The sequence below is a fragment of the Callionymus lyra genome, chromosome 14 (genome assembly GCF_982586985.1).
Source record: "Callionymus lyra chromosome 14, fCalLyr1.hap1.1, whole genome shotgun sequence".
In the NCBI taxonomy this organism is placed as follows: domain Eukaryota; kingdom Metazoa; phylum Chordata; class Actinopteri; order Syngnathiformes; family Callionymidae; genus Callionymus; species Callionymus lyra.
This window is the reverse complement of record NC_141831.1, coordinates 13,033,093-13,044,695: the sequence shown is the minus strand read 5'-3', so window position 1 is coordinate 13,044,695 and position 11,603 is coordinate 13,033,093. Positions and strand designations below refer to the sequence as shown.

Genomic DNA, 11,603 nt, shown 5'->3' with positions numbered 1-11,603 from the left:
GTTCCGTGAGGCATTATTGTCAGACAGAAATAATAGATAGTTTTCCATCTCCAACTGGAAATCAAAGATTTAGAACTTTCAATATGAGTTTTTGTTGCTTTTTCGATCTTCTGACTGGCAAAACTTAAAAAAATTAAGTTTTTAAACCATTATAATGTTTTCATAATTGTCTATATATTGTGAATTGTGTTAAATTTATTTAAATGATTCATTAAAAAATGTATAATATATATTTTTTTCTTAGCTAAGTTTTTAAACTGTTAATTGTTATTTAATTTGAAGGTGAATATATATATATATATATATATAGTATAGTATAGTTTAGTTATTAGAATGTATATAAGTTTACTTATTAGAATGTATCACTTTTATATATTAATCAAAAATAGTTAAACAGTAATAATACAATATATAAAAGTTATAAATTATAAGTGAACGTTTTAAAACCTGTGTATCTATCAAAAGGTCATAATTAATAAGTTATATTACAGTAGCTAAAACAACAACAATAACATCGAGCACAACATGAATAACTTCCAGAACAAAACACAAGTAACAACATGCACAAAAATCGACATAACACTGACAAAACCAACACAAACAAAAATGGTATGAATCCCGTTTTGTTATGTGATAAAGAAACTTTTAAGAGGCTTTTTTTTTTGTATCTATTTAATCTCGGATGATTCTACAGGATAGTGTAGAATTATACTTAAAAACACATGTAACTGAAAATATGACATTTAAATAAACTTTCATTTGTAATAAATGTCAGGTATATTAAGCATATTGACACTACCTTTCTCTAGTATTTGTAAGGTACAGTCAATATTTATTTTGGCTGTGTTTTATCCATTGGTGGCATCAGGTAAACAACCAAACTCCGCCCCCTGTAGGCCGCATATGGCCACTGCGTCCGATGGAACGCGCACTTGAACCTGAGACGCTCCTGGGACTCGCGAGTCTGGTTCGCGTCTTAACTTAATCCATGTTAGATTTCGCTCCGATCCTAGTTTTTTATCTTGGATACCAGGGATTTTTTTGGATCTGCTGTCGTGGAGAGAAGCTCTGCTGAGACTCACTCGCTCAGGATGAAGAAGCTTTAAGTTTTTCGGATGATCTGACCTGGTGTCGTCCATGGCTTACCGTCCCTACCAGGGCCGTGGATCTGGTGCCTTCTTCTACGAGGGTCACCCCCCGTTCCTCGACGCGCCCTCCGTCTCCGGGCGTCAGGGGGAGCCCGGATCGGGGCGTCGGGGTGAGAGGATCCATCATCATTACCCGGGACAGTCTAGACCCCCTGCGCATGGGCAGGACCTCGAGGAGGACCCGAGGGTCTTCCTGGACTCTGGAGATCTGTGGAGCAAATTTCACAACATAGGAACTGAAATGGTGATCACTAAGTCAGGAAGGTGAGTTTGAGGGTTTTATAAAAAGAAGTTATCAGACTAGTTGAGTTTATCTCTGATGTTAAGTCCCACGTTTTTATGTTTTTGTTTTTTTGTTTTTTTTTAACATCATTTTTCCTGGTTATTCAATTATTTCTGACATTTTTTAGGTCGTATTATTCATGATAAACAAGTTAATGCTAAGAAGATAACGTATCCAAAACAATTGAATTTAACATTTCAAATGCTAAAAATTTCAATATTTTTTTTATCGAAATTAACTTGATTTTTCAAGCATTTTTTTTCTTCTAATAATTGAATTTAAAAATATGTATATTCCATATTGAAAGGTTGACTTTGTTTTTATTGAATAGTTGAATTTTTATACTGACATTTTTTATTTTTTCTTATTTTGTGTTTGTAAAGGTTTTTGATCATGAAATGTTGAATTGTCTTTTATTAAATAATTTATTTCAAATAATTTGTATATTCATGGTTTTAAATTGGGTTTCGTCTCCTACCATGATTGGCCAATAGTAGCATTAGTAAAAGTACATTTTAATATTGAATTCAAAAGCCTACGAATTGAAAAATATTTAATTTAGAACATTTATTTTTTAATTATATGAATTAGAATACCAAATTCTATGGGTACATATTTTTTTTTTTTAAATCATTTATTATTATTATTCAAAAAGCTACAAATTCAACCTAATTAAATTCAATTATTCTCAAAAACAGTTAAATGCTTAAAAAAAAAAAAACATTATTTCAATTTTAAAAAAACAGTATTTCCGTAGATGAAATGCTAAATTCAACCACTCAGTATTCTGATGGAACTGATGTACTTTCATAATAATACAAACACAAATGTTATTTAAATGCTACTTCAATGCTAACTCAGCAATATACAATTTTTCTTTTTAAGTTTCCAACCTATTTTGCAGGAGGATGTTTCCACCGTTTAAAGTGAGGATCGAGGGTCTGGATCCGAACTCCAAGTACATCTTGCTGATGGACATCGAGTCGGTGGACGACTGTCGCTACAAGTTTCACGACCACCACTGGAAAGTGGCGGGAAAGGCGGACATGGAGATGCCGAAGCGGATGTACATCCACCCTGACAGTCCCAGCAAAGGAGATCAATGGATGAACAAACCTGTCGCCTTCCATAAACTCAAGCTCACCAACAACATGTCGGACAAACATGGGTTTGTAAGTGCTGAGAATTTTGTTTTTTATGTTTGTAAAGAACATCTCGGGATGGATTGAATGTGGCAAACAAAAGGAACGATGCATTCTTGTATAATTTGAATTTATTTAATCCATAGTGAATAAAAAAAACATGTTTTTATTTAATTTTTGACACCCAAACTAAGCCAGAAGGTTCTATACAAAGACATAAAAAAGAATATATGTTAAATATAAACAAAACAAAATGTCAAAAGTGCGTAAATACAAACAGAACTTTGAGGAACAGCAGAAAAATGAAAGCAAAGAACAAGATAAATAAACAAAAACGAGTACACGAGTCAACAAAAAGAAGGGAAAGTACATGAACAGGAATAACAACAAAAACATGTTTTTAATGTGAATTTCCAGTATCACTATCATTACAAGAGCATTAGAATAAACAAACAGAGATTAATATAGGAATTTAAAAAATATAAACTCAATGTTTTTCCAGATGTCAACCAGCTGACAAAGTCTTACCATAGACTATTTTAATTATTTAAACAATATTATTAGCTTTTGTAAAAAGAGTCATCAAGGTTTAATCTTTGAAACATCCAAATTATTTTCCTTTTCTACATGTTGTCCTGATAAAATAAATGGACAGGTTATAATTGCTTAAACAAAACGTATTTGAATTAGAATATCAAACTCTACGGGCATCTCTTTTTCATCATAAAAAAACAACTACAAATTAAACTTTTCAACATATAAGTTATTGAATTGAGGTATTATAATAAAAACAAAACTAACCATTCAAAATGGAAATTAAGACATTCAATTACTAAAATAAAAGGAAATATTTAAATGCTTGAAAAGACCTTTAAAATTGCTTAAATAGCTAAAATTGTAGAGTATTTCCATCTTTGTGAATCTACCTTTTTCCCCCCCACAGACAATTCTGAATTCAATGCATAAATACCAACCAAGATTCCACATCGTGAAATCCAACGACATATTAAAGCTTCCGTACAGCACCTTCAGGACGTACATCTTCCCGGAGACGAAGTTCATCGCCGTGACCGCATACCAGAGCGAAAAGGTACTTTTTAATCCGTCTGACCATTTTAACCTTCCCTGATTATTACTAGATGTAAAAGTGAATTCAAAACGATGAATTTCAGGTATTTTTTATTATTTTTTTCTACCACATTTTTCATCAATCTACACAAATGTCTACAGTTTCCTATAGAATGGTCATGTCCCCCCTTCTTGGGGCTTTTATTTTGTACAGTGGCTACAGATGGTCAGCACGATCTGTAGCGATGTAGAAAGCAAGGTGACCCAGAAGCAGAGGTTAATAAGTTACCAAGCAGAGGTTCACAAAATATAGTAAATAATCACACAAAAAAACAGACAATGTAACACACAAAACGTCCACAAGATGGCGTCAAAGGCTCAGAGTCCAAATCTCAGTCTTTACGAGTCCACTTAAAAACCAGAAGTCCAAGAAAACCAAGGTATGGGTGGCTGCAAGGCGCGAGATCTACCACAAAAACACAAAAAGGCAAAAATGTAATCCAGAGCTCACCAAAGGAACACAAAGCGCTTACAAGAAAAAACAGTCATGAGGTTAGGGTCCAAGATGTGGAGTTGATTCACTATGGCGAAAAACTGAGAGGTTCACCGATGGTCCAGAGAAAACGTGCAGACGTGGACTCTGCCCAGGGGCCACATGCGGCCCTTTGACTGTATTTATGCGGCCCTCGTAATGTCAAAGTATGACCATGTATAAATGGGTCTAATGTATTTTGTATTTATTATTAATTTACATTTTCACCTTTTTCCCTCCTTTCTTGTGTGTACTTTTTCAAGTATATATTAATCCCTCAAAACATTTATTATAAGTTAGTTGAATAAATGTTTTGAAAAAAACTCATATAAAAGAATAATAAAATTGCAGCTTATTTACCTTAATAAATGTCACTGCCTAATGATGAATGTCCTTTTTTTCATCTTTTTTTTTGCTCGACGGCCCCTAACAACATTCACAGAATTTAATGTGGCCCTTAAAGAATTATAATTGCCCACCCCTGCGCTAGACCGTGGATCTTGCCAAGCACCGCATTCACAGACTGTCAAGTGAGAAACGAAAACACAGGAATCCCAGGAAAAAACTGTACAAAATAAAAGCCCCAGAAAGGGGAACGTGACAAAAATACACTTTCTTGCATTTAATTGTGTGAAATATAAGATACAAGAGATACTTCTTTCGAAAAAAATCTTTACAAAATGTATGAAAAATGTTGCACTTTATCACACGTTAAATGATGCTAATCACCATCCATCCGTCATTTGAGTTATTGGTTTATTTTAGGTGGGATTGATTGTGTTTTCAAAATGATTTGAATTTGGTTTTGTTCAAGATTACTATTTGGATCCAGGAATCTGGAAACTTACTAGATACAGGTGTTGATTTAACATTTATTTAACACTGTTTTTTAATAGCCTGTGGTATTTTAGTAAAAACGCACTGGATTCTGAACTGTGAACTCTGAAAATAGCCTCAATAAACTTTCCATTAGCAAGTGATAAATATCACATAAATTGCTAAAGAAGAAGACAATACCCCACAGTACATAAATATAAATAATATTACTGGTAAACATTTTTTTCACTAATGATCTTATCAGTTTTGTATTGTATTATTTTATTTTAATTTCTTCCATTTTTCAGATCACTCAGCTCAAAATTGACCACAACCCTTTTGCGAAAGGATTTCGTGATACAGGAAATGGGAGAAGAGAAAAGAGGTGAGTATTTTATTTTTGCTCTGTGATCCCATATTAAAGCGTTGGATGTAACAAAAGGTTTTTTTTTTGTTTTTTTTCTCAACAGGAGCAAACATTCAAATGAGCCTTCGTCACACGACGAAGTTCACCAGGAGTTTGTTGACTCCAACGACTCTCTGGAGGAACCTGGTGCTGGTGATCCTTATCATTCCCCAAAGGGGACGTCGGCCATCTTGTCCAACTGTCAAGGTGGGTTAAAGCAAAAATAAAAATGTCATAAAAAGAAATATACTTGAAAAAAAAAAGATTTATTATAAAAGGTGATATCCTTTGCCTATGGAACTACCAGTCAAGACGACGAATTAGCATTTAATAATTTTACATTTTAACATTTTACATCATCAGCTGCATAGCTGATTTTAACTAAATACAATTTAATATCTCTCTTCTAGTCTAACAAATCGTAGAAATACCGAGGTAGTACAATCACCCGAATTAATTCTCTGCTGTCAATTATAATATAATGTCTAAATTAAAAGTAAAATAAAGAGAGTTAGCCTATTCTTCAGGGTTTAGTTATTCCTCAAAATAATGTCTTATTTCGTGGCTAATGCCCAAATATATGAATTGCTGCATCACAATAATATTAATAAATAATCCATCCCAGAACCCGGTCCGGAACCCTGTGTTCTAGCCACAAGTCGTGGCCACAAATTAATGTATATTTTCAACCATGTCATGTCTGTGGCTCAGTACATACGGAGGTGAAAAATCTCTAAACTCAGGAAAATGGTGTCAGAACACGTTGTGAAGCTTATAATCCATGCGTTGGTGTGTTTTCTCGTTTGGACTATTGTAACAGTTTATTTTCGTGTCTTAACAAGAAGGATCTGTCTCGCCTGCAGTTAATACAAAACTCGATGCAGCGAGAATTCAGACCCGCTCTAGTAGAAGAACTTACATTTCTCCGATACTTAAAACTCTTCACTGGCTGACAGTTTCTTTCAGGATCAACTTTAAAATTCTGGTTCTTACTTTCAAAGTTATTCATGGTCAGGCTCCTCCTTACATCAGTGGCCTTACACCCCAGCTCGGGCTCTGAGGTCTGTGGATCAGAATCTACTGATGGTTCCTGAACACGGTTCAGGACCAGAGGAGAGAAATCCTTCTGGGCTGTTGCTCCTAAACTTTGGAATGATCTTCCTCTCTCTTTGCGCTTGATGTATCTACTGACTCCTTCAAGAAACATCTTAAGACATTTGTATTTGTTCAGGCTTTTGCCTTATTTTCTGAGACTCCTGTCTTTGTCTCTATGTTGTCTTGGCCTTTTAGAGAAAAAAGGTTTTTGACAATATGCATCTGCCAACTTCTTCTCTTGCTGATGATGAATATACAATTTGCCCGTCCTTTATTAAAACCTCTTTGTTGGTGCTTCTGCTCCCGATCCATCTGTTGATTTCACACTCACTCGTGACCAAAACCCCAAGATACTTGTACTTGGAGCTCTTCTCAAACCTGGGGCGTTTGTTTTTGTTTGATTTAAAACGGCTTTTAAATCGTTTTGTCTTGTTGGTTAAGATTTTAAACAAAAACGGAATTTCTTTATATCTCTAATGAGTGATTTTGTAGGAATATAAAGTAAGATCCAGTGAAAATTGTTGATTTAAGAGTTGATTTTGTTATGAAATTAATTGGCTAAAGGAGCAAATTTCACGTTGTCGATTGATGATTTGGTCAAAATGCTCATGTTTAACTCAAGCCTTGGAATCTCTGTCACCTGTTTTTAAATAAAATCATATTTAATTTTACTCAACACTTACTTTATTTAATCAACCTTTTTTTTTTTAATTGAACCATTTTTCTTATCTACACCGTGACTTCCCTACATAAAGCCTGTTTTTTGTCTTTGACAAAAGTACATTTGTACAACAACTTTTTTTTTCATGTTTTTTAGTTTTTATTTGACTTATAGTGTCTGACAAGCTGTTATTCGGGGAATGTAGCTACACTACTTAAGGGTTTGAGTCACATTGCGTGGCTGGAAAAAAACGTCAACTCGCTGTCAGACTCCATCAGTGGAAAGAGCCTTTTTCTAACAAGGCAATAAAAAAGTCGGAAGTGAAGTCCAACGACAATCCACGTGTTGTTCATGGACTTATGTTTGTCGTCCGCAGATGAAACCAGCGGAGACAGCGACGTTGATCCAGAAGAAGAAGACGACATCTCCACGGCCGAAGGTCCACGAACTGAATATTTGCCAAGTCGAGATGAAACCGGCGACGTTCCTCTGGCGCATCAGATCGAAGAAGATGGCTTCCCGTACGCCGCTTTTCCTTCTCACCCGCCGGACGCTCGGGAGCGTCTGAGACTCCGGGCGCCGTCGTGGTTCCACGCGGGACATCGGCTAGTAGACGCCGAAGCTCTTCACCGATCATCCGGTGGAAATCCCGTTCACTGTTTGCCAAGAACTATCCCAGTGGACTCTTATGGCCTTACTTCTTCACGCCTGCCAGCCTCGTCTTCCCACATGATACCGCCATCGCAGCACGTGTTATTATCTCAGGTATGACTACAGAAAGAAGAAAAATATCTCTTATTTAAGAGCTAATATTGAGATGTTTTCTATTTAATTTTTCCATTAATATGTGTTCATTACACAGGGATCGTCTCGGCCACTCGGTGGAAAACTCTTCTCGTACCCATACCACTACATGACGGCAGCGAGTACCAACAACCTTCCGGCTTGTTCGCTGGTGCCTAAGCTGGCCAGGAACCGCTTCCTGCACACGCCTCTGCCTTCGCTGCGCTTCGGCCAGTATCACATGCCGAGCCCCGTCGTCTCAAGCCAAAGTCTGGGTTCGGCGACGTCTCAGTGCCTCCTGTCGTCCAAGTACCAGGGCCGCGACATGGTCCACAGAAGTGCTCGGTTACACAATCCTGCTCCGTTCACGGTAGAAGATCTGCATGAGCGATCGCATTTTCTGCTGCGATAGATCCTACTCTATGCTTTTGTTATTAAAAAAAACACAGACTTGTTGTGACACTTTGTGCAATACCTTTAAATCTTATGAATCATATTGGAGGCCTCTGTATATACCAGCACTGTTGTTGAAGAGCTGTTATATAACTAGACAAAAAGTGTAATTAAAGAGATTTTTATAATGTTATTGTTTATTTTGATTGTTAATGTTTACTTAAAAAAGAAAGTAAAATCAAAGGATGCATCAGAACTACAACTGAATAAACCCCATGTATGATTCATAAATCGTATATTTTGAGGTAAATATACTGTAGATTCGTACCTTAAAAGAATTATAATAATATAATAAAAATAACATGGTTCAAATAAAAAAAAAAGGGGAAAAAATAATGGGAAGTAAGATGAAGAAGAAAGTTAATGGTGAATTGGAATGAGTTTCTGGCAGTCAGTGAATACATAAATAAATGTAAATGTCTAAACTATAACTATAAACTGTGAGACCACCAAGATATAGAACAATTCAACATGATCATTTTGATACCGACCTCATGGGTCAGATGAAAACATTTGGCCCCTGCCCCAACGATTTTTTTCAACTTATTTATTCATGTATTTCTTATAATTAAAGTTAATTTTATGAATATAAAGTTGAAGTTTTTAATGGCCTTCATTTCAGATGTTCTTGTTATAATAATTTTAAAGGATTACATCAAGAAACATCTTAAGACGTTTTTATTTGTTCAGGCTTTTCCTTGATTTTCTGGAACTCCTGTGTGTTATCAGTTTTATCTTGATCTTTAAAGTATGTACTTTATTGAATATTGTTTTGATTGTTTAAGCGCTTTGTGACCTTGGTCTAGAAAAGCGCTATACAAATAAAAATTACTTACTTACTTACTTACATTTCAGTAAAGTGTGTATAAAAATAAATAATTCGTTTTTTATTTTCAATTAACACGCACATAGTTAAGGTATTTGTTCATTTTAGTGTTGCAATTAAACTTCTCAATATATATATACACCTCGTATTTATTTATTTTTCAAATATATATATACTTTTTTTTTTAAGAATTGATTTTGAATTGAAATTGATTTTATAAAAATAACGCTGAATAACAAACAAAAAAAGAACACGATGTCCACCATGTGAGCTCTTTTTTTCCCATAGGAAAGATCACGACTGTACATCACGAACTACACATGCGGCAGGAAAGACTACTTCCGGATACATCTCCTCTATGACGTCTTAAGCCCGCCTACAAACGGATTCTGCAATGCGATTGGCTGTTGAAGATTGAGCCCCCTGATAGATCCGGCACACATAGAGCAACACCGGCTCACCACAATCTAATAATTCGAGTATAACGTTTACTTTAGAAGGTAGAACCAACTTAGTTTAAGATTAAACCTCTAATCTACACTTTTTTGTGTTTTTTTTTTAAATATTTCTTCTTCCGTGGCGCTGTTTTGTAGTTTGACATGTGATCTACGCGCTATACTTCTACGCCGGAGTTCAGAGGTTAACGTCCAGGAGTAACCTGCCCTGCGCATCGTCACATCACCCCACTGTCTGCTGTTCCAGCGTCCGCCGGAGCTCTGTGACCTCACGGTGATGTGATTTAAAACGATGGATGTCACCGAGACACCTTAAATTTTTTCACCCTATAACCATTTATTTCAACCGGCCTCCAGGATTACGTGTCGATTTATTTCCACCGGTAAGTGCGCGTCACTCGCGTCGGTAAAAAGCTTACGCTCCGCACCGTCAGTGGAAGTGTTAGCTGTCACTTGTTACTGTTATTGTAGCAGCGCGCGCACGGCTAACACCAGCTTATGCTAGCAGCGCCGGGCGCTCACTTTGTGGATTTCAAATATTGAAGTAAACTCTCTATAAATGTTGTTTAAATGGTCATTGTGTCCTCGGTTTTCAGAGGCACATATCGGTGTCACGTTTGTGATATGCTTCTGTGGCTCACGTTTTTTGCGTGTCTGCCAGCAGCCCTCGGCTTGTTTTTCTGGTCCCGCAAGCATCTACCCTTAGGTAAGGTGTGCCCTCCACCCGAGCACTGTGGCTCCTTGTTGTCAACTTAGAAATCCCTATTAGTGCTTATTTTGCGTTGTATTATACAGTATTTTTACTGTGTATATAAGCTTAGATGTGTGCTACCCTTTAGTTGTGGCAAAATCTCGACCAAACTACCAACGAATACTTTTCTAATAAGTAGCATTTACTATTTACAGGCATCTGTAAGATCTATACATATATCTATCTATACTTACATTTATCTATCTATACATAGATCTATACAAACATACATCTTGTACATGCATCTATACATACATCTTGTACATACATATATACATGCATACTGTACATACATACTGTACATACATACATACATGCATACATACATACATACAGCTATGCATACATCTATACATACATCTATACATACATACAGCTATACATACATCTTGTACATACATCTATACATACATCTTGTACATACATCTATACATACATCTTGTACATACATCTTGTACATACATCTTGTACATACATGCATCTATACATACATTCATACATACATACAGCTATACATACATCTATATATACATACATACATCTATACATACATACATACAGTGGTTACAAAGTGCTTAAACATAAAGGCAAACAACTTCTGTTAAAAATGAAACGATACATTAAAACGGCACAGTAGTAAAATAAGATAAAAACAACACGCGTTCCATTTAAGGAAAATAGTATTCAATAAAAACTGCATATAAAGGAGAGTAAGATAACGATAAAGGCAACGATCCCACATATTGCAATACTCTACTCTACTACTAATACGTTGCAATAATAGGAACAAGTATATACCTGTAGTATTGCCCGGGTACTTGACATTGATGTTGCAGAATTAACAGACCAAATTATTTGTTTCGAACTTGTGTTTAGTCACCCACTTTAAAAGTTGCTGTATCCTCTCGTCCTCAGATTGCGGAAGTTTACTTGCAACATCCTGAATATTTGGATGTAAATTGTACAATTTAAATAATAAAATAAGTAATGTGTATTATTTTTATTTTATTTTATGCACACTTTGCTGAAGAGTTAACCATGAAAGAACTACAATAAAACTATTTTAAGTTAAAAACAAAAATACAGTGATGGAGAAATAGAGTTGATACAGTGCTGTTGAATATCAAAACGGTATTGTGAAAAATAAATAGTGAAATGTTAGAGTATGGATAGTTTCTTGCATC

At 35.4% G+C, this 11,603-nt stretch overlaps 2 protein-coding genes across 4 annotated transcripts in view; both read left to right on the top strand.

Annotated features, from left to right (window-relative positions):
- Nucleotides 1–1,031: 1,031 nt before the first annotated feature.
- LOC148066055 (T-box transcription factor TBX2b-like) lies at nt 1,032–9,624 on the top strand. Its single transcript, XM_087808124.1, has 8 exons — nt 1,032–1,412; nt 2,336–2,603; nt 3,517–3,663; nt 5,298–5,374; nt 5,460–5,602; nt 7,528–7,916; nt 8,014–8,304; nt 9,502–9,624. The coding sequence occupies exons 1-8, from the start codon at nt 1,138–1,140 to the stop codon at nt 9,622–9,624; spliced, it is 1,713 nt and encodes a 570-aa protein (XP_087664250.1). The 5' UTR covers nt 1,032–1,137.
- A 258-nt stretch (nt 9,625–9,882) lies between these two features.
- Nucleotides 9,883–11,603, top strand: part of acaca (acetyl-CoA carboxylase alpha) — a 50,112-nt gene continuing 48,391 nt past the window's right edge. For all 3 annotated transcript variants that reach the window (XM_087807623.1, XM_087807625.1, XM_087807626.1), the window contains exon 1: nt 9,883–10,051. The gene's annotated coding sequence lies outside the window, so the exon portion shown is untranslated. The remainder of the gene's footprint in view (nt 10,052–11,603) is intronic.

Coding starts and splice junctions, on each gene's coding strand:
- LOC148066055 (XM_087808124.1), top strand. CDS start 1,138: ATGGCTTACCGTCCCTACCAGGGCCGTGGATCTGGTGCCTTCTTCTAC. Junction 1,413..2,335: donor GTGATCACTAAGTCAGGAAG/GTGAGTTTGAGG, acceptor CCTATTTTGCAG/GAGGATGTTTCCACCGTTTA. Junction 2,604..3,516: donor TGTCGGACAAACATGGGTTT/GTAAGTGCTGAG, acceptor TCCCCCCCACAG/ACAATTCTGAATTCAATGCA.